The sequence below is a fragment of the Eriocheir sinensis genome, chromosome 61 (genome assembly GCF_024679095.1).
Source record: "Eriocheir sinensis breed Jianghai 21 chromosome 61, ASM2467909v1, whole genome shotgun sequence".
Lineage (NCBI taxonomy): Eukaryota > Metazoa > Arthropoda > Malacostraca > Decapoda > Varunidae > Eriocheir > Eriocheir sinensis.
This window is the reverse complement of record NC_066569.1, coordinates 8719090-8741242: the sequence shown is the minus strand read 5'-3', so window position 1 is coordinate 8741242 and position 22153 is coordinate 8719090. Positions and strand designations below refer to the sequence as shown.

The window sequence follows — 22153 nt, the reverse complement described above, 5'->3', positions numbered from 1 at the left end:
AGGAAGGAAAGAGAAAATAAAGAAAAAAAGAAGAAAAGGAAATGTAGAAATGAATGTAAAAAGGAACAGAGAGAGAGAGAGAGAGAGAGAGAGAGAGAGAGAGAGAGAGAGAGAGAGAGAGAGAGAGAGAGAGAGAGAGAGAGAGAGAGAGAGAGAGAGAGAGAGATGAAAAGTTAAGATAGAAGAAATGAAAGAAAGAAGAAAAGAAAAAAGAGAGAGAGAGAGAGAGAGAGAGAGAGAGAGAGAGAGAGAGAGAGAGAGAGAGAGAGAGAGAGAGAGAAGTGAAAAAGTATGATAGAAGATATGAAAGGAAGGAAAGAGAAAATAAAGAAAAAAAAGAAAAGGAATGTAAAAAGAGAGAGAGAGAGAGAGAGAGAGAGAGAGAGAGAGAGAGAGAGAGAGAGAGAGTTGCAATAGTATATCCCCCTTTCTCCTCTATACTCCTTAATTTCATCTAGAAGTATTATTTCAGAACATAATATAAGCGGAAATGTTTCAAAATATCACCACCATCACTATCTCTTTCTATGTAGCCTATACTTCCAAATTTCTCCCCAACAAGAACTATTTTTTCAACAAGTAACACTATTTTTACCTCAGTGCTGAAGAGATGCAGGAAGTGGAGCGGAGTGGAGGTGATGGTGGTTGTGATGTGGAGGCGGCGGCGGCGAGGCTATGAATGAATGGATTATTACAGCGTACGCTCGCTCTCTCTCTCTCTCTCTCTCTCTCTCTCTCTCCTTACCTAATCTACTGTTCTGTCTCACTTCCTCACTATATCTCCTCTTTTTGTTCTTTACTTTCCACATTACTTAATTTACTTTCATCTACATTTTTCTTTATCTACTCTTTCTTTCTTTAATGAACTACTTTTCTATCCTCGTACTTTCCTTTCACAGCCACAGAAATATGACGTCTAATAATGCATAAACAAAAGACAACCGGCATATGACAAATTTCAGGGGCAATGTATAGATCTTGATGGTAGTGAAAGACAACACTCACGAATATTACCTTTACCTGAAGTGGAGGAGAGGCATCGAGGAGGTGGAGGGGTTAATATATAATGGACGCCGTGGATGTGCTAATTATTGTGCTTCTTCTTTTGACCTCTGACGCTTTGTATCGTTCTGTCTCTCTCGATCTGTCGGTCTTCCTCCCTTTGTATTTTTGCCTTACAGTGTTTCTTAGGTCTCTCTTTGGTTTTCCTTTCTCTTTATCGCTCCTTAGGTCTCTCTTCGTAGTTTTCCTTCCTTTGTATCGTTTCTCAACTCCAAAGACCACACAGTCTGGACTATAGGGTCTGTGTGGTCTGAATATTCATGTAAAACTCTCTCTCTCTCTCTCTCTCTCTCTCTCTCTCTGGGTCTTTCTTCCTGACATAAAGAATGAGATCATGGAAGCATCTAAAGTTATCTAAGAGAAAAAAAGTGTTAAATATTAGTAATATGTAACAATATATGGTTCACTGATGAAGTTATACATTACATAATTCAATCAATAACATAGTATCTAGGACATACTGTAGGAAAACAATCAATTAGAAAGAAATAGGGTAGAACAACACACACACACACACACACACACACAGTGGAGGGGTTAGTGCCCTCACCTCACAACTAGGGTTCCGGATTCAGTTCCTGGGCGGAGTGTATACATGGGCAGACTCTTTTAATACATGCCTCCGTCCACCCAGCAGGGAATGGGTACCAGGTGTCGTCTGATGTTGTGTCCCGCCACATCACATTGACAGACTAATCATCAAACATTAAAGCATCTTTGAATCATATATTACCAAGTACTAATAAGTTGCAGTCCACAAAGATACTTACAGATTATGTGCTACCCTTTAAAACTTACCTGTTTGTGTCTTTCCCAGTTATATTCCATCTCAAAGGAAAACCATACAGATTTTGAAGGATTCTGGTGTTTATTGTTCATTCTTCCTCCACATCGACACCAGATTTTGAAGAAACACAATGTTTCTGAGTCATAATCAAGTAAATAGTTTTAATGTCATGATAAAATGCAAAACCCTCTTTGGACCCATCACATAAATCACCTACTCTGACGAAAATGTTGACAAAACACATGATACCAAGAGAAATGAATGATGTGCTGGTTTACATTGCAAAATGCTATCTCAGGACTGTTTGCGGGGAAAAGTACTGATACCCCAATTTTCTATCCTTGGTGAGAGATTCTAGTCATCTAGTGCCTTCACAACCACCACTTTGTCTCTCATATTTCCTCCTTCTCAAGGCTGAGTCACAGCTCATGCTAAAATAAAACAGAGGGACAGCAAGCGTCACACAGCAGGAATAGGGCCAAGATAGGAGAGTTTTATTATTACTGGCAGAGTATTATTCTGTTCACTGTACTGCATGGCTGGCTCAGCCGTACAATACGGTATACGGATGACAATGAGTGTCACAGGAAAACTGGGTGTACTGCAGCCCTGCAGCCCCTAGACATACATTGCCACTGTTAGAGTTGACACAGACATATTAGAATTTCTTCTTCAGAAAAGACATTGAATACCCACCTCCATATCCTTAACCTGTGTAGAGAAACACCCAGTTGTCATGTGATAACCGAATTATGGCTGACTTGTACATAAGTATTTTTTGTAAAGTTTCATGCAGAGCAGAGGCTGTGTACAGAAAGGTGTGCAGAGGCCTACCATCTATTTGAAATTTGGAATATGACCTTCAGTACTGCAGTTCCAGTTCAAGTATGAAGAATCTGTTCATAGCTAAAGCTGCAGGAACTTGTGTTCCATCACCCCTTCCCAAGAGCTTGCTTTAGGTTCCTTGATAGGGAATTTAATGCAGTCACTGCCCTCAAAGTTGCCAAGAAATAGGTTGTTCTTAGAGGTGTTGTGCACACTTACTGTTAAGAAGGAACTATGATGAGAGAACATTTCATAGATTGGCAGAAACACAAATTACACTTTGTTAGACAAAACAAACAAACTTGGTTTCATAACAGAAATTTAATGGAATGTAGGAGTAAGGTAGGTAGACACATGTCACTGTTTACTTCCATGTCCTGGATCCAAAAGAGTTCATGTTGGCTAATTGATAGAGAGAAATACTTAACGTTTGTGGCACTTTGCACCAGCAGACTCAGAAATGACTGGAGACGTCTGCACTGGAGACTTGGACTGAAGCAGCTCTGAAGATTGTGTAATTGTCCTCAGAGCACCTGGGTCTGTCCTCCTCCCATGATTGCTCGAGTCTTTCTTCATCCCCTGAGTACTTTGGTCTCTTTTCCCTTGAATGCATGGGTCCATCCTCTTCCTTGAAGCACCTGGGTTTATTCTCCCATGAGCACCTGGGTCCATCCTCTCTTAAGCATCTTAGTTGATCCTCTCCCTCTGAGGCGCCGAGTCCATGCTGAGGCGCCCCAAGCTCAGGAGTAATGCCAGGCCCTCGGGGCTGTGTCGGCAGGAACTCTTTGCCTAGCTCCTCCACTGAGAAAGGTTTACTTAGATACATGTCCAACAGTGGGGCATAGCCAGCATACTCCAAGACCATATCACAAAGAGACCTATCATATTTCAGCCTTCTAAGTCTTTGACGATTTAATTCAGTGTTCATGATGGACTCCGTCTGGGAGGCTCGGCTGATGTGAGGCTGAGGCTGGGTTTGTACTGACACTTCCTTGAAGCCTCCCAGGTCAACACCTTGGTAACATGTCGAGGCGTGGTCCAGCTGTGTGTAAGGGATGTGCAGTTCACTATAATCTGAAGTTTCTGGTGAGCAAAAGTTGAGGTTTGGATGGCGCTTCCTGAAAAGTGTCCACCACTTCTGTCCGGGCTTGTCCCCGGTGAATGAGGGAGGTCGCTTTCGTTCTATACCTTTTGCTGCCTCCTCTTCAAGTATACACTTGACTGCAGTCATGACACTCCCCTTTGTCACTGGGCAAGCGGCCCTCTGGGCATTCATGATGTTGTTCACAAGGAGCTGCTCCTCAGACATGGAAAAGAGAGGTTTGGGGCCAGGCTTTGACTCCAACGCTCTTTTGCCCGACAGTTTGTGTCGAATTGTTGCTTCTGGAATGCCATGTTTACCTGCTGCAGCCCTGATGGACATGCCGCGCCTGAAAAGTGATAGACAATTTCTTTACTTAGCTTATAATTATAACAACTAAGGTAGGTGACACTTACTAGAGCATTAATGAGTGTTAGAACAGTAGCAAACACTGAAAAGCTAGTTTCATATAGATGAGAAGGTGTATATTGTGTTATATAAACATTCCCTCAACTTACTCTATGATGTCACCAAAGGCAGCCTCCAGGGCAGAATCATCGTACTGCCTCCTCTTCAGGTTGGGCCTCTTCTCCTTCCTGGTCTTCTCATCTTTGGGGGGCGCCATTACTTCCAACCACACTCACTAGTTCTTCTGACCTTGTATTATTTTAGGCCGGGATACACCTAGAACACTTCTAATATCTGTAACTTAGTAAATACATTCCATTATAAGAGAGAGAAGAGGAATTTTTTTTGTTTATTTATCTTATAAATACATGAATACAAATGTATCAGTATCAGCATCCAGACTCTTTAAATGGGTGCACATAGCAGGTGGTGTCCACATTATCCTTTGACAAAACATTAACAAAATATTTGACTATAGTGCCCACAATACTTATGATTAACGTAAGAGACTATATACACACAATGCACATAATTACTAATAAATAATGTAACAATGCAATATAAAAGTAATAACTGATAAATGAGAATAAATAATGTACAAAAAAAAAAAAACTTTCTTACCATAAGGAGACAGGACAGAGATGGGTGTTATGTGATCTTACACAGTAACTCAGCATAGTTTATTCTGTGTCAGTGGAGCACGCTGGCTCAACTGACATGGCTGGCTGTGATAACGATACAGGCCGAGACCAAGACGGGGCAGCGTCACAGCAATTTTACCAACAGTCCGTCCTTGTCGTGTGCGCGGCATGCCTTTTTAAACTCTTAGGCATAGCAACTACATGTGTAACAAATTTTTCTGTATAAAAGAATCCACTGTGAGAGGTTACAGTCCAAGTCCCTTTAACACAAAAATGAAAAATTTGTTGTATGAAATTATAAAAGACCACAACAAGAGTGCCAGGCACCTGTGTGTGGCAGTGGTGGTGCCACAGGGGAGATATGTAATTTAGCTCTGCAACCTGGAAATGCTGTATATGCCTTTCTGTTGTTGTCAAGAAGCAAAACTAAATGCCCTTAAACCACAACATGAATGTCCACATAGTTAGAAACTAACCTAACCAAGCCTTGACAGTGTTGCCAATGTGAAAGAGACAGTCAGGGCAGTGGTTGGGGCTTGGGGTGCAGCGGCTGGCTTGGTTATGTTTGGATTGCTTATTTTGTTTACTTTGTTGAATCTTGTCGACTACGGACACAGCTGAGGTGGACCTCTGCTGCTTCCCACTGGCTCCCACTGGTTAGGTTAGTTTATAAGTATTTATGCCAATGTATTACAGTTAAAGGGCATGTATTTTTGTCCTTACAATATAATAAGAAGGCGTATTAGTAAAAAAAAAAAAAAAAAAAAAAAGGGCAATTCACTACATTTATCACCAGAAAAAACAAACCACGTGAGAAAATCGTTTGTTGGGTGAAACCGTAAATTGTCCAAAAAGGTCAGGTATTTTGTGGTGTAGAGCCTTAATGCAGAGTTACCTGCCACTGTACAGGCGGACCTCACCCCTGGCCCCGACCTGCTGCCCCCTGCGTGTGTGCCGCCCCGGGGACACCGCCAGGCCTGCCACGGGGCCACACACACACTGCCTGCCTCCCTGCCAACACAGCACACACACACACACACACCCTGCCCCGCGGCTGACGAGATAAGGCCACAACAACACAGGCGGCGGTGCCAGGCAGCGGCGGGATCAATAACACCATCAGCGCGGCGGTGCTCGCGGCGCCTTTCCTACGGCCACACAATGACGCACAGAGGGACAAAAAACTCTATTTACTAATATTGCGTAACAAATATCACTGAGGACTTTAAAATAAGCCCGACCTTGTGAAAAACAGTGTGTGTGTGTGTGTGTGTGTGTGTGTGTGTGTGTGTGTGCGTCGCCGTGACGTCACGCAGTGTTTGTCAACAGTGCGGCGCGGCGCGGCACGTGCGCGGCTGTCACCTGTCAGCTGTCACCCGCACCGCGAGACGAAACCACCCTGGCCGAACATACTGACGGCAGCAAGGCACTCGTATTAGTGACTCCCGTATTAAGTCTTTGGGGGCGGGGTAAGGGAAGGGAGGGAGAGACTAGACTCATTCAGAAAACAAATACACACTCGATCCCTTGTCACAACAACACACCAACACTTAACAATTACACTTGGTTCACTTCCCTCCCCCGCACACTCGGCTCCCCTGCGCATCATTAGTCCAGATCCAGATCCAGGAAACCTTTACTCTGGTCATTTTTTTACTTGCGGACAAACACTGATCTAAATATATTCTGCGATCAGTGGGACAAGCTGCTATTTCATGTTCTAACTTGTGTGCCTTTTGTTAGAAATTTACCAAGATTTCTCTTACATTATAATTTTTTGTTGTATTTTTCCAGCACATGCAAACCCAGATGACCTAAATATAGCTATTTCTTTACAAATTGTGTATACTATCACTCATGCCTGTCACAGATCTGCTCCTTTCTCTCTGTCATATACTGGGATACTGTGCTAGGTAGCTTCCAAGCCCCATTTACTCATCCATTATCTTATTTCAAGCCCAATATCTGCCATTCCTTTGAAATGTAAATTTGCTTAACTTCTATTCCTTGCTGTGTCCCAACTCCCTCTTTTGTGTCAGACCACACTCACTCACAGACTGGTTCGAGCACCACCAAGGAGACTACCATATATTCGTCACCCACCTGGGCCTGTCCAGAGTAGTGCAGTATGGTGGAGGTGTTAAGCATTCTCCTGTACAGCAAATTATCAGAACCTGGATTTTTTTTTTTTTTTTTTTTTTTTTTTTGTCACTCATTGTCTGCATTCTGTTATCAGGTGGCTGTCTGCATAATCGAGATGAGGTCTGACTAATGTTAAATATAGCTTGGGACAACAGCTGGACTGGCGCCAGAGATGGAAAACTTAGACTAAAATGAAGAGGAAAAAGGAAAAATGAAAAAAAAGAAAACTCAGAGCAAATGAAGAAGAGAGAGAAAGAAGGATAAGGAGATGAAGAAAGACAAGGAGAGAGGAAGAAGAGAAAGAACAACACATAGAGTAAAAAAAAATAATAAATAAATAAATAAATAAATAAAAACTCAAGAGAAAATGAAGAAAAAAGAGAAAAGAATAAGGAGATGAAGAAAGGCAAGGAGAGAGGAAGAAGAGTAAGAACAAAACATATAAAGAGAAGTAAAAAAAAAAAAGAAAAAGAAAAAAGGAAAAGAAACTAAAACACCATTCATAGTTTAGTGTTACTCATCTTTTATTCCTTCACAGACACATACACTCACACTCCTTCACTACAGCTTTCCATAAATACAGCTGGGAATGCAATAGAAAAAATAGCTCATTATACTACACCACTAACATTAAGTCTAAGATCATTGACGGTTAACACATAACAAGCATTACCAAACACTTACTCCAAACATCCTTAATATTTACAGGTATAAAAACAGGTATATGGAGGGTAATATTACAATTGGCATACAGCAAACTTATACATAGGTGTGTGTGTATACTTCTTATAGGCAAGCGTGTATACTGTGTGGTGTTTGGCTGTACTAGTATGTATATCTTCACAACACACACACACACACACACACACACACACACACACACACACACACAGCAGGGGGTACCACGTCTCAAGTCTAAAGATATGGCTGGTTATAAAAAGGGAATTTGTGGATAAAAGGACAGAAAGATAAGCAGAAGAAAGTAACAGAGAGGGAGAAACTGGTGAGAGAGGAAGGACAGTGGCCGAGTGCCCGCTACTAACACACACACATACACACGCACACACATAGAATAAAATATACTTCCAAAACACACACTATGATACAGTTAGAATAAAAACTATGAGTGGCAAAACATTCTCTATGGTACAATCTAACAAAAGAGGTCGATAAAATTTTCCAACAGTAATAATCAGGACGTTTCTATTCCTTGGTCAGAAACATTGCTGTATAAACTCTCGAATTCACTCCTTGACTGAACATAATCATGGTTACAGATGCGCTGATTTCTCCGTTAATCAAAGCCTTGGGAGTCAAAAGTTTTACACGAACATTGCTTTCTTGAGTGCTTAAAACTGTATTGCTCTCCATGGGCTGCAATATCCTCCATAACTGAGCGTAATCATAGTCACAGTGAGGCCAACTTTTAATTTATAGACATTTAAATTGAGTATATACATTACTTCTCTAACACCACACCACATGACATTTCCTTCCATCCTTCATCTTCCAAAGTAATACCAACATAGTACTTTTTATCTCAATGGCAACTCAAAATCAAAGTCCAAATACATGAACACATTTCCACGCATCACAAGAAACATGGGATTTCCTTCCGTCCTTCATCTTCCAAAGTAACACCAACAAACTTTACTTTTTCCAACATCAACTTAATAATAAAAAGTCCAAATACATGAACACATTTCCACACATCACAAGAAACATGGGATTTCCTTCCGTCCTTCATCTTCCAAAGTAACACCAACAAACTTTACTTTTTCCAACAGCAACTTAATAATAAAAAGTCCAAATACATGAACACATTTCCACGCATCACAAGAAACAACCTGAACTAAAACTTTACACACAAACAACAACGCTGCCTTCAACTTGTTACTCATCTCTGAAAACGTCAACACACTCGCTCTACCACATAATTTTGATTTACCAACACTACCGAGAAACGGGAGATGGTGATGGTGGTGGTGGTGCTGGTGAAGGGAGAGATAGAGGAGGAAGGGAGCAAGAGGGTGAGGGAAGAAAGGAGCAGACTTAAACTGAGAGAGTGAGGGGGTTGACGACTGAGAATGCTTGTGTGAAAGTTACCTAAGAATCATAACCTGACTGTATGGTGAGAAGGGGAAAAAGGAGGAGGAGGAGGAGGAGGAAGAGAAGGTATAAGGAGAAAAATCAACACCCACAATTTCTCTTATGATACAAAACATATACTAACTCCTGACTGCTGAAAGTCCTGAAGATGAAACGAAGAAGGGAGTGAATGATAACGGGAGGGAGAGGGATAGAGGGGAATGGGGATGAAGGATGGGGACAAAGAATCGGCTGAGAGGAAAAGGGAAAAGGAAAACTCGGAGAAAATAGGAAAAAATAAATTAAGATAAAGAAGCCGAGGAATAAAAAATTAAAGTTGGAATAAGAAGAAAAGAGAGGAAGAAGAGGAAGCAAATGATGACAAAGGGATATAGATGGAAGAACTATATAACAGGGATAAGAAAACAACGTGAAAGAAGAGGAAGAAAAATAGACATGTAGAAGAAAATAAAGAAGAATAAAACAGGAATAAGAAAAAGACCAACAAACAGGAAGAAACGAACACAAAAAAGAACGAGGGAATGAAGAGGAAAGAACGAGAAAAGAAAAAAAGAACAGGAAAAAGAAAAAGAACACAAGGAATAAGAAAAAGACCAACAAAAAGGAAGAAACGAACACAAAAAAGAATGAGAGAATGAAGAGGAAAGAAGGAAAAAATAAAGGACAGGAAAAAGAGAAAGAAAACAAGAAGGGTGAAACAAGAGGAGACGGACACTAACCCATCACTCGGGGCCTAAACCTCCTCCCCTACAGCTGGAAGTTCTGGACGGAGGAGGCGTAGTGGGCGCGGTAGGGGGAGTTCTTGTCGGAGCGGGCGGTATGGTGCGAGAACTCGGAGTAGCGGTCATGGTCTGGGTGTGGCATGAGCATTACCGGCTGAAGGTTGAGGGACTTGCGGGATCCGGCCAGGCTGCCAGCGTCACCCACGAAGCCGGTGTTCATCTGGCCTGTGAGAGGAAGGCGGAGAGGCTGGGTAAGCGAGAGTGTGAATGATTGACCGGACTGTATTTTAAGATATTTATTAGCCTACCCCTCTATCCCTCCATATCTATAATCTTCTAGTATATTCTCTTTCTCCTTCTTTCAGATGTTTGGGGGCTGTCGGATGACATTTGTACAATGAGCAAATAATATTCCGAACATCTAAACTCTAAACCAACTGAACATTTTTGGGTGATGGGAAACACGAGAAAAAAACAAAAAAAACGCAGGTACTAAACTAATTAACCTGACCTGGAAACATTTAAATATCTGCAGGTCATTTACATAATTACTACCCTTTGTCCACCTGGCCACTAACAACATCACCTGTGCCAAGAGTTTTTGTCACCTGCTTCACCTGGCTCATTAATTAGTGGCGAACACCTGCCGGGGTAAAAAAACATAGAAGGTGTTTTTTGTCTCCTCAGTCACGAAGAGGTAATGTCACGGGACTAATGAGAAGGAGAGAGGAGGAGAGAAAGTGGTTTGGGGGCAGGGATGGATGGAGGGAGGGGATGGGTGGGGGGCAGCAGGGAGGGAGGGAAGGGTGGGTTGGGAGCGGGGAGGGAGGGATGAAAGAGGATGGGGGATAAATAGGACATAAAATAATGGGGGTGAGAGGGAAGGAGGGGAAGAAATGAGGGAGAATTTGTAAGGGAGATGAAATGGAGGAGGGAGGGAGTGATAATAGAAGCAAGGAGGAATGGAGATAAAGAATGGGTTGAGAGGGAAGGAGGAGGAGGAGGAGGAAGATGATAAAAGTGAGGAATTGGAAAAAATGAAGATGAAGTGAAGATGGGGGTGAGGATAGGTAAAAGGAGGCATAGAGGGGAATGGGAATGAATAATGGGTACAAATAATGGGTTGAGAGGAAAAGGGAAGAAGGAAAATAGTAAGGAGTTAGAAAGAAGATGAAACGAAGAAGGGAGTGAGTGATGATGGAAGCAAGGAGGGACAGGGATAGAAGAGAATGGGAATGAATAATGGGTACAAAGAATGGGTTGAGAGGAAAAGGGAATAGGAAAAATAGTAAGAATTTGAAAGGAAGATGAAATGAAGAAGATGGGAGTGGTGATGGAAAAAGGGAAGGATAGAAAGGAATGGGGATAAAGGATGGGAACAAAGAATGGATTGAGAGGAAAGGAGAGAAGGATAAAAATGAAGATACAGTGAAGAAAAAGAAAGTAGTGATGGGAAGAAGGAAGGAGGGGGATGGAGGGGGATAAGGATAAAGAATGGAGACAAAGAATAGACTGAGAGGGAACGAAGGAAGGAAAAAAGTGAGAAATTGGAAGGAAAATTAAGTGAAGAATGGCACTATCTTGGGACCAGGGAAGGAGGGAGGGATGGAGGTGAAGGGGGATAAAGAATGGACGTGAAATAAAGGATCGAGAGGAAAAAAGAGAAGGGAAAAAAGTGGGGAAAGGTCATGAGAGATCCAGATGTCATGCAGTGAGTCAGGGGCGAGTAGTGTGAGTCATGCAGTGAGTCAATACAGAGTGGAATAAAATAGTCATGCTTAGTTTAAGAGTCGGTCATGCTAAACACTTAATACAGTAAGATGAAACAGTGGAAAATAAGTCAGTGGGAAGTCATGCTAACAACCTAAAATAATGGAGTGAGGTGAAATACTAACAGAGGTAGGCGGTGGCTGAGTGGTAGCGTGCTGGGCCCACATTCACCGCATGATGGACGACGCGGGTTCGAATCCCCACGCTACCACCTGGGATTTTTCAGTCACCGCCGAGTGGCTTAAAACTACCCACATGCTGTCCTGAAGACCACCCATTAACCTGGACTCTTGAGGAAACCATCCAAGTGAATCAAGAACGAGTTCCGGGGGGCAGCATGAGCCAAGAGAAGATGGCACCACTATAAACACTTGCCTGCGCCAATACGGGCTGGGGCCAACTACCATCCAGGCCCCTCAAGCAAGCCTACTGGCACTATAGGCGTAGAATTATATAAAAAAAAAAAAAAAAAAAAAAAAAAAAAATCAGTAAAGGAGGTAAGAAATGGAATAACAGAAAAAATATGACACAACAAACTAGTAGAAAAAAAATCATGCTAAGGAGAATAAGATAAATAAAATGTACAACAGCTTACATTAGAAAAAAGATAAATAAATACATAGCAAAAGTCCCATGCTAAAAAAGTTATGAGAGAATACGAGAATCTAATATGCAAGGGATAAAAAAAAATAGAAACATATATACATCATGCTGAGAGGAGAGCTTTAGAATGATGAAAAAATGACAATGGTGGATAATATAGAGTAATGGGGAATGGCTGCCAATCTGTACGCACTCCCTTCCAATTAGTACTCAGAGCAAGGGGGGAAAAAACTCGGAAGAACTTAACTAAACTCGTCATCATCATTTGCTTTTCGTATATTTTTTTTCTTCTGTTTGGTTAGATGTTCAATGACTGTCGTCTCTCTGTTAACCCGGTAGCAGCGACGGGCCAAATTTGTGGCTTTACCGTGTAGCAGCGACGGGCCAAATTTGTGGCTTTACCGTGTAGCAGCAACGGGCCAAATTTGTGGCTTTACCGTGTAGCAGCGACGGGCCAAATTTGTGGCTTTACCGTGTAGCAGCGACGGGCCAAATTTGTGGCTTTACCGTGTAGCAGCGACGGGCCAAATTTGGTTTTACCGTAGTAGCAACGGGCCAAATTTGTGGCTTTACCGTGTAGCAGCGATGGGCCAAATTTGTGGCTTTACCGTGTAGCAGCATTGGGCCAAATTTGTGGCTTTACCGTGTAGCAGCGACGGGCCAAATTTGTGGCTTTACCGTGTAGCAGCGACGGGCCAAATTTGTGCCATGATATAAACCCCAAAAAATAGATGATACATAAACTGATCACAAATGCTTTGATATATATTATGAAATGGTTTGTGTGAGGGGTGATTTTTTCTCATTTTTCTTGCTTAGAGGGACCATTAAGAAACATGATCCCTGCTGCTACCGGGTTAAAAGCCTCCACTTCATGAACATCGAAAGTGGCTAGGTTCTTGGTTCTTTTACCCCCAAAATTAATCATCATCATCATCCTCTTTTCACTAATCTTTTTATTTCTTTTATTGGGTTGTGTTCAAGTGACCATCCTCAAACTGTCTCTATAGGAAGCTTCCTCCTCATGAACACCAAGTAAGGCTAGGTTCTTCTTACCCCCAAAATTAATCATCATCATCATCTTCCTCTTTTCATTCATCTTTTTATTTATTTCATTGGGTTGTGTTCAAGTGACTATCCTCAAACTGTCTCTATAGGAAGCTTCCTCTTCATGAACACCAAGTATGGCCAGGTTCTTCTCACCCTTAAACCGCTCATCATCATCATCCATTTTTCATCCATTTTCTTATTTCTTCTGCTTACTAGTAATTATGTAGAATGTTTTGATTCATATTTTGACTTTTAATATTTTGTATCTCACATTATAATTGACATGCGCGCTTCGTTTAGTCTTACGCGTTTCAAGACTTGTGTGGTTATAGAATGTAGTGATGAGTGCTAACTGGAAGGGCAGGGTCGAGTTGGCATCCACGCCCTGAGTTGAGACAGGCAGACAGTGCAATAGTAATAGTAGTAGTAGTAGTGGTATACCAGGCAAAGGTGCGTTGGCAGGGGCAGAGCCAGGAAGGAGAAGGCGAGGGGCGGAGTGGTGGTGGTGGTGGTGAGGGGGAGGAGGAGAGGCAGCAGACCGGTGGTGCTGGTGGTGGGGAGGAGGTGGCAGGGGCAGAGGGGGCTGCTGGGAGGGCTGAAGAGGAGACTGAGGGGACTGCTGGAGAGACTGAGACTGGAAGGGCTGCCGGAGGACCTGACGCTGCATGGTACCCTGCATATTCCCCGGCATGGCGCGCTGCATGGTGCCCTGCATGGAGCCCGGCAAGGTGCCCTGCATGGTGGAGCCCTGCACGGTGCTCGGCATCGTACCCTTGTAAACCGAGCCCCCGTAGAGCGGCTCGGGCTCCGGCTGCAGCTTGACGTGCCGCGTGGCCAAGACGAAGGCGAGGGCGGCCAGCACGGCGGCGTCCAGCACCCCGATGATGGCCAGCACGAAGGCCCAGCGCACCTCGCACTCCCCCATGTGGTACTGCCGCGCGGTGGGCCCACACACGGCACGCACCTCCGAGGCCGACCACCCCGCGGGGAACACGGCCACGCCCACGCCGAGCAGGAGGGCTGGGGGAGGAGAGAGGGAGATTTGAAGTGTATGATAACAGACACGCCCATGCTGAACAGGAGGGCTGGGGGAGGAGAGAGGGTGATTTGAAGGGTATGATAACAGCCACGCCCATGCTGAACAGGAGGGCTGGGGGGTAAAACAGGGATTGAGGGGAGGATAACACACACACGCCCACGCTCAACAGGAGGGCTGGGGGGTAAAACAGGGATTGAGGGGAGGATAACACACACACGCCCACGCTCAACAGGAGGGCTGGGGGAGGAAGGAAAGGGGTGAGGGGTAGGATTACACAGCCACGCCCACGCTGAACAGAAGGGCTGGGGGGTAAAACAGAGATTAAGGGGAGGATAACACACACGGCCACGCTCAACAGGAGGGGTGAGGGAGGAAGGAAAGGGGTGAGGGATAGGATAAGACAGACACGCCCACATTTAAGAGAAGAGTTGGATAGTGAGGGCGGCAGGAGGGTTAGGATAAGGATATTAGGCTACCACGATGTTTTCTGATATTAAAGCTACCAGGGAATATAGAAATACTTGTGTTACTACTACTACTACTACTACTACTACTACTACTACTACTACTACATCTACTACTACCGCACACACACACACACAAACTCATAAGTGACATTAAGCAATATTCTACCACTGTCAAGGTCACTATATAGCCTACATTGCACTAAATAGCACTATAATCAGACCAGAACCTTCGCTAATTATATAACAGTGATAATGATGACACACTCGCTTACTGGTAACATAAAAACAATTACATCATACAAGGTCGGTTTTAATTAATTACAGGATGGAGAGGTAATTAGACCAGAACGTTTGTTAATTATATACGCTAATGATTGCAATACACACGCGAACTTTTTAATTAGGAAGAAAGTCATTATTTGTAGTTGAACGTTCACCACTGATAATATGACAAAGAAATACAAGATATGGATTAATTAGATATGGACATTCTCATTCTCTCTCTTTCTTATCTTCAAACTCCCTTCCTCTGTTCTCTTTCGCTTCCCTTCCGTCTCTTTTTGTACTTTATCTCCTTCCCTTCTTCCTCCCTTCCTTTCTTCTATAATTCTTCTTTCTCTCCTTCCTTTCTCATTTTTCCCTTCATCTCCCATTCCTTCCTCCTTCCTTCCTTTCTTCTCTGCCTTCCCTTCCCATTCTTCCCTTTATCTCCCTTTCCTTCTTCTTTGCCTCTTCTTTCTCTCTTTCCCTTCCCTTCCCCTTCCTCCGTATGACTTCCCTTCCCCTCCCCATTCCCTCCCCTTACTCCATTCTCCATTTCTCTCCCTTCCCTTCCCTTCCCCTTCCTCTACCTATTCTTCCCCCCCCCTTCCTCTTCCCTTCCTATACTCCATTCAAGATATATATATATACACGTGTGATGATGATTATAGAGAAAACAATGAGTAAGTATATTTGAAGCGGATCATTCACCTCTGATTATATGATACAGAAAAACGAGTTGTGAATTAAATAGATACGAATGTGTGATGATTATACGTAGCAAGGATGAAGATACGAGTTACTGAAGGAAAATAAGAAGACAAAGGAAAAAGAATGATGGAAAAAGGTGATAACGAGAAGATATAAAGAAAGAAGGATAAATAAGATAAACAGAACACAAAAGAAAGATAGGAAAATGAAAAGGGAAAGTAAAATGCATGAAAATATAATGAAAAAAAAAACTAAAAACGATGAAAAAGATGAATCACAAATAAATAACGAAAAATAAAACAAGATTAACAGGATAAAAGAATAAATAAAATCACTAAAAACAAAGAAAATAATGAACAAAATAAAAGAAATAAAAATCCAGAGAAAATAATTAAAAAAGGAGAAAAAAATTATTAAGTCGACCTTTAGACAACAATGGAGAAAAAAAAACTATCTAAACAAAAATATCTCAGGTGTGTATGTAATTAAAACAGACCAGGTACACACACACACACACACACACACACACACACACACACACACACATATTCACACACACGATTTCGTTACGTGAGACTAGTACCAAATCTCTCTCTCTCTCTCTCTCACCTAAGACCTTGCAAGAGAAAGAAAGCAACAAAGAAATGAGAAAATGTGTTCTAACAATGATAAGAACAAGGCCGTGAGAGAGAGAGAGAGAGAGAGAGAGAGAGAGAGAGAGAGAGAGAGAGAGAGAGAGAGAGAGAGAGAGAGAGAGATGTATATATATTCTCTCTCTCTCTCTCGCTCTCTCTCTCTCTCTCTCTCTCTCTCTCGTAGTAGCTAGCAAAGGTAGTGGTAATCGTAGAAGTAGAAGCAATAATAATAATAATAATAATAATAATAATAATAATAATAATAATAATAATAATAGTAACAACAATAACATCGGAATCCATCGTTACCACACTGCGATTTCGTAATAATATTTGAGCAACGGAATTACGCTGGGAAGAGAAACCAAGAAGGAATTATTACGTACATGACGGATATCACACACACACACACACACACACACACACACAATTATAAGTCAGTCTACCATCACGAGCGTAAACAATAGTAAAAGTAGTAGTAGTAGTAGTAGTAGTAGTAGTAGTAGTAGTAGTAGTAGTAGTAGGTATGAAAAAAAGGAGAGAGGAGGAACGGAAGAAAATGTGAGGAAGAAGGAGATAAAAGGGAAGAGGGAGAGAAAAGAGAAGAGGAAGGGAGAGAAAAGAGAAGGGAGAGAAAAGAGAAGAGGAAGGGAGAGAAAAGAGAAGAAGGGAGAGAAAAGAGAGGAGGAAGGGAGATAAAATGGAGGAGAGGAACGCAAGGGAAAGAGAAGAAGGGAGAGAGAAGAGGGGAGGAAAAAGAGAGAGAGAGAGAGAGAGAGAGAGAGAGAGAGAGAGAGAGAGAGAGAGAGAGAGAGAGAGAGAGAGAGAGAGAGAGAGAGAGAGAGGGAAGGAAGACAAAGGGAAGGAGGGAAGGAAGAAGGAAAAAAGGGTGGTGATGATGGTGGTGGTGGTGGTGATGGTGGTGGTGGTGATGGTGGTGGTGGTGGTGGTGGTGGTAGTGGTGATGGTATATTGGCGGTGGTGAAGGTAAGGTCGTGGTGGTGGTGGTCGCTTTCTCTCCGAACAGGTCCGGTGGTGATGGTGGTGAAGCGTGGGAGAAGAGGAGGAGGAGGAGGAGGAGAGGGAAGATCTGGAGGTGATTGCAAACTCTCCCCTTCCCTCCTCTTCCATTCCTCCCTCTTCTCCCCTTCTCTTCCATCTTTCTCTTCCCCCCTCTCTCTCCTCCTCTTTTTCCCTTATGACTTTCTCTCCCTTCACCTTCCTCTTCCTCCTCTTCTCTCTCGAGCTCCCTCTCTCTCTTTCTCTCCAACGTCTCCCATTCTCCTCTTCCCTTTCTCTCCCTCCCTTCCCCTCCTCCTCCTCCATCTTCCTTCCCTTTACTTCTCTCCATCCCTCCCACACACTCCCTTTCTCCCTCTTTCTTCCCTTCAAACTCCCTTCCTCTTTTCTCCTTCCCTTTCCTCTCCTCTCTCTTTATCTCCTTCCCTTCACCTCCCATTCCTTTTTCCTCCCTTCCTTCTTTCTCTCCTTCACCTTACAATTCCCCGTTTGACCTCCCTTCCCCTTCCTCTACCTATCCATTCCCCCCTTCCCCTTCCCTTCCTTTACTCCATTCTCCCTCCCATCCCTTCCCTTCCCTTCCTTTCCTCCTTACCTTTTCTCTCCCTCCTTCCATTCCTCCCCTTTCCTCTTTAACTCTTTCTTCCCTCCCCTTCCCCTCCATTCCTTCTTCCCCTTTAACCCCCCCCCCCCCCCCCGCTCTCGTTTACCATTCCCTCTTCCCCATTCTTCCTCTCTCTTCCCCCTTTCCTCCTCCCTTCTTCTCCTTCTCCCCCCCTCCCCCACAGGCAGTCATCCGGTCTAGCCTCTAGCCCATGCAGCACGCGCGGCGGAAGGGGGGCGGGGGGAGGAGGAGGAGGGGGGAAGGGGGAGAGGGGAGACTGACCCCCTTACTTGGCCTACCTGTTGATCGTATGTAGCACACCTGTGGATGGCTTACTACTACTACTACTACTACTACTACTACTACTACTACTACTGCTACTACTACTACTACTACTACTGCTACTACGTTAATATCACTGGTAACTGTTTTTTTTTTTCGGATTAGTGAAAAGTGAGGGAAAGAAAAAGAAAGAAAGAAGGAAGGAAAGAAAGATAGGAGGAAAGGAAGAAGGAGAAAAAGGATGAATCAAAAGAAAGAAAGAAAGAAAGAAAGAAAGAAAGAAAGGAAGAAAGGAGGAAAGGAAGAAGGAGAAAAAAGGATGAATCAAAAGAAAGAAAGAAAGAAAGAAAGAAAGGAAGAAAGAGGAGGAAAGGAAAAAAGAGAAGAAAAGGATGAATCAAGAGAAAGAAAGAAAGAAAGAAAGAAAGATAGGAGGAAAGAAAGGAAGAAAGAGAGAAAGAGAGAAAGAAAGAAAGAAAGAGAGCAGGTCAGCGTCTTCTTCTGCACCCCCACCATCACTATCACCATCATCATCACCACCTTCACCACCACTACGACCATCTCCACCCCAACTATCACCACCACCATCGCTAAAACTCCACCCTAACCACTAAAGATGGGAGGAGGAGGAGGAGGAAGGAAGGATTTATGGATGGAAGGAAGGGCGTGGGAGGGAGACAGAGAAAGAGGAGGAGGAGGAGGAGAAGGAGGAGGAGGAGGAGGGGGTACTCTTCTCCTCTCCCACCTGTCCTCCTCCAGCTGCACACCTGTCTCATCTTAATTACCTCACCTTAAGGTCAATAATAAATAAACAGGGAAAATAATATGCATGGAAATATAATGAAAGAAAGACAAACGATGTACAAGATGAATCATAAATAAATAACAAAAATAAAACAAGATTAACGTGATAAAAGAATGAAATGAAACCACAAAAAATAACAAAATATAATGAACAAAATAAATGAAATAAAAATCCGAAGAGAAAATGATTAAAAAAAGGAGAAAAAATTAATAAATCGACCTTAAGACAACAACAACAACAATAATAATAATAATAATAATAATAATAATAATAATAATAATAATAATAATAATAATAATAATAATAATAATAATAATAATAATAATAATAATAATAATAATTCCGAAATCTACAACCATGAGTGGCGGGGATCGAACTCGGGCACTCAAAGCAGAAGTGAAGGGAACGAAACCCCTGAGCCACCGACGAGCTAAAAGGTCACCGGGCCAGGGGCCCGCCCCGCCCCGCCCCGCCCCGCCTGCATGAGGGGATGGTGACCCGCCCACACTCCCTCATATCCTCCATGAATTCCCACTTATTATCTTATCTTATCTTACTCTCCTTAGCTATTTACTCCTATCACATTACCTCTATTTCTTTACCTTCCCACAGAGACATAGGGGTTGGAGACGCTTTCAGTCAACCCACAGTGCCACAGACGGTGTTTATAGATGTTATGGAAACTGTGATAACGCAGGGAAAATTATCGAAATGTTACATAGTTGAGTGCCGGTGAACATTTTGAGGATATTTACTGCGTTATTTGGAGTTTCTTAAACAAATACCAATACTACTACTACTACTACTACTACTACTACTACTACTACTACTACTACTACTACTACTACTACTAATAATAATAATAATAATAATAATAATAATAATAATAATAATAATAAGAAGAAGAAGAAGAAGAAGAAGAAGAGAAGCATTCCACTATATGTATGTGTGTGTGTGTGTGTGTGTGTGTCACTGGCCGGAACTTGTGGTCAGAACAGCGTGACGTCATAACCTTTCTCTCCCCGACGTCATTCCTCCTCCTCCTCCTCCTCCTCCTCCTCCTCCTCCTCCTCCTCCTCTTCCCTCCCCGTTTCTTGAGTTGCCAGTAACGTAACACTTCAATCCTTCTTCTTCTTCTTCTTATTATTATTATTATTATTATTATTATTACCACGACAAGTTCAAGTTTTAATGTGACGGAGATGAGCACTGCGGCCACGCGTAACTATACCTTAAGCCCTGAACTACACCTTTTCATTACCTTCCTTACTCAGACATGGACGATGAGACTGACTGAGAAATAGACATACACATTACGGTTTCTTATGACCATCCTTACTCACACACATCCACGGGAGACTCACACCAACCTGCACTCACTTAAACACACATAAACGACATACATACATTCATACATACATACATTATACATTCATACAGACACACAGACATCATTATTTACAGAGATTGACAGATGGACACGCAGAAACACACACACAGACCTACTTAGATATACGTAAACTTTCACATACAAAAGACAGACGCTCACCCATCCACAGAAACACTGACTTCACAGCACACCAGCCCACACACACTCCCACACACAGAAACTACCCCCTCCCCCAAAACGCCTACTTACCGCCCCCCCCCCCCACACACACACACACCTACATGCACATAAACACTACCCCCTCCAAATACCCACTTACCGCCCCCCACAAACACCTACATCCACACCCACACTCATCCCTATCCACACAAATATTACCCCCTCCCACACAACCCCCCCCCCCCTAAACACCCGCTTACTGCCCCCCACATACACTTACACCCACACCCATCCACACCCAGACAAACACTACCCTCTCCCACCCCCATACCCACACAGAAACATCCCCCAAACACCCACTTACTACCCACCATACCCACCCACACCCACACAAATATTACCATTCTCCCACACCTATACCCACACAGAAACACCCCAAAATAACCCACTTACCGCCCCCAACAAACACTTACACCCACACCTTCCCACACCCACCCAAAACACACACACAAACACCCACCTGCCAGAAGTTGCATAGTCCCGGCGAGATGAAACACCGTCGAGGACCTGAGGAAGAAGAAGAGCAGCATGGCACAGATAGTCAGCAGCGTCAGCACCACCGACAGCCCCACCAGCACCGTAGACACTCGGGAAGGGGTGTTGAGGAGCGTCGAGAAGTGGTCCAGCTGCCCCCGACACTCCAGGGACCGGCCCGCCACCTCCACGCCCGACACCCGCGCCACGCTGCTCAACCCGTGACTACTGCTGGAGGTGCTGCCGCCGGCCACGCCCCCGCCCGCACACCACTGCCACAGCCCGAAGTAACCTGAGGGAGGGGTGAAGGAGGTGAGATGGGTGGGGGATTTTTTTTTTTTAAAGGAAGCAGCTCACGGGGAAAAAAAGATAAAATTAAATAAAAATAAATAAAATAATGAAAATAAAAAGATAAAAAGCCAAAAAAAGAAAGAAAGGCAAAAGATGAAGCGAATAAAACAATGAGGATGAAAACGAGAGAATAAAAAAGAACAAAGGAAGGAGGAATAAAAAGAAAAAGTTGAAATAGAGAAGAAACAAAGGAAGAGGCAAAGAAGAAGAGGAGGAGGAAGAAGAAGAAGAAGAAGAAGAAGAAGACGAAGAAGACGAAGAAGAAGAAGAAGAAGAAGAAGAAGAAGAGAAAGAAGAGGAAAAAGAAGAGGGAAAAGAAAAGTGAGAAAAAAAATGAACAGCAACAACAACGACAACAACAACAACAACGACAACAACAACAACAACAACAACAACAACAACAACAACAACAACAACAAGAGGAACAAATACCGCCACTCAAGAGGAAAGAGGAAGCACACAGGCGTTCAAGAGGAAGGTGTGACGGATCAAGAGGACGTGTTTGTCTTCGTTAAACAAGAGGAAAAAAATAATATAAATAAAAAACAACCAAGAAAAACATACAAGTTCAACACAGCAAACAGAGCAAGACAAACACACACACACACACACACACACACACACACACACACACACACACACACATACACTCACACCCGCGGCCTCGTCTGTCTGTCTTGCTCAATGCAGTTAGC

At 43.2% G+C, this 22153-nt stretch overlaps 2 protein-coding genes across 9 annotated transcripts in view; both read right to left on the bottom strand.

Annotated features, from left to right (window-relative positions):
• Nucleotides 1-1982: 1982 nt before the first annotated feature.
• Nucleotides 1983-5910, bottom strand: LOC126986352 (uncharacterized). Of its 7 annotated transcripts, none has more exons than XM_050842399.1 (4): nucleotides 5847-5910; nucleotides 4785-5064; nucleotides 4274-4463; nucleotides 1983-4104 (listed from the first exon to the last, which is right to left on the bottom strand). In XM_050842399.1, the coding sequence occupies exons 3-4, from the start codon at nucleotides 4378-4380 to the stop codon at nucleotides 3129-3131; spliced, it is 1083 nt and encodes a 360-aa protein (XP_050698356.1). In that variant the 5' UTR covers nucleotides 4381-4463; nucleotides 4785-5064; nucleotides 5847-5910; the 3' UTR covers nucleotides 1983-3128. The 7 variants fall into 7 exon arrangements, with proteins under 7 accessions (XP_050698356.1, XP_050698359.1, XP_050698358.1 ...); XM_050842402.1 differs by having other exon boundaries at nucleotides 4785-5022; nucleotides 5845-5861; XM_050842401.1 differs by lacking the exon at nucleotides 5847-5910 and adding an exon at nucleotides 5700-5838 and having other exon boundaries at nucleotides 4785-5022.
• A 1535-nt stretch (nucleotides 5911-7445) lies between these two features.
• LOC126986353 (LHFPL tetraspan subfamily member 3 protein-like) overlaps nucleotides 7446-22153 on the bottom strand; it is a 31217-nt gene continuing 16509 nt past the window's right edge. For both annotated transcript variants that reach the window (XM_050842406.1, XM_050842407.1), the window contains exons 3-5: nucleotides 21094-21399; nucleotides 13972-14220; nucleotides 7446-10002 (exon numbers count right to left, since the gene is read on the bottom strand). In XM_050842406.1, the coding sequence (XP_050698363.1) occupies nucleotides 9803-10002; nucleotides 13972-14220; nucleotides 21094-21399 (755 nt within the window). In that variant the 3' untranslated portion in view covers nucleotides 7446-9802. The remainder of the gene's footprint in view (nucleotides 10003-13971; nucleotides 14221-21093; nucleotides 21400-22153) is intronic.

Bases quoted from the DNA above. Each gene is read 5' to 3' on its own strand.
- LOC126986352 (XM_050842399.1), bottom strand. From the start codon at position 4,380: ATGGCGCCCCCCAAAGATGAGAAGACCAGGAAGGAGAAGAGGCCCAAC. The intron at 4,105-4,273 runs GTAAGTTGAGGG...ATCACTTTTCAG, and splicing joins GCCTTTGGTGACATCATAGA to GCGCGGCATGTCCATCAGGG.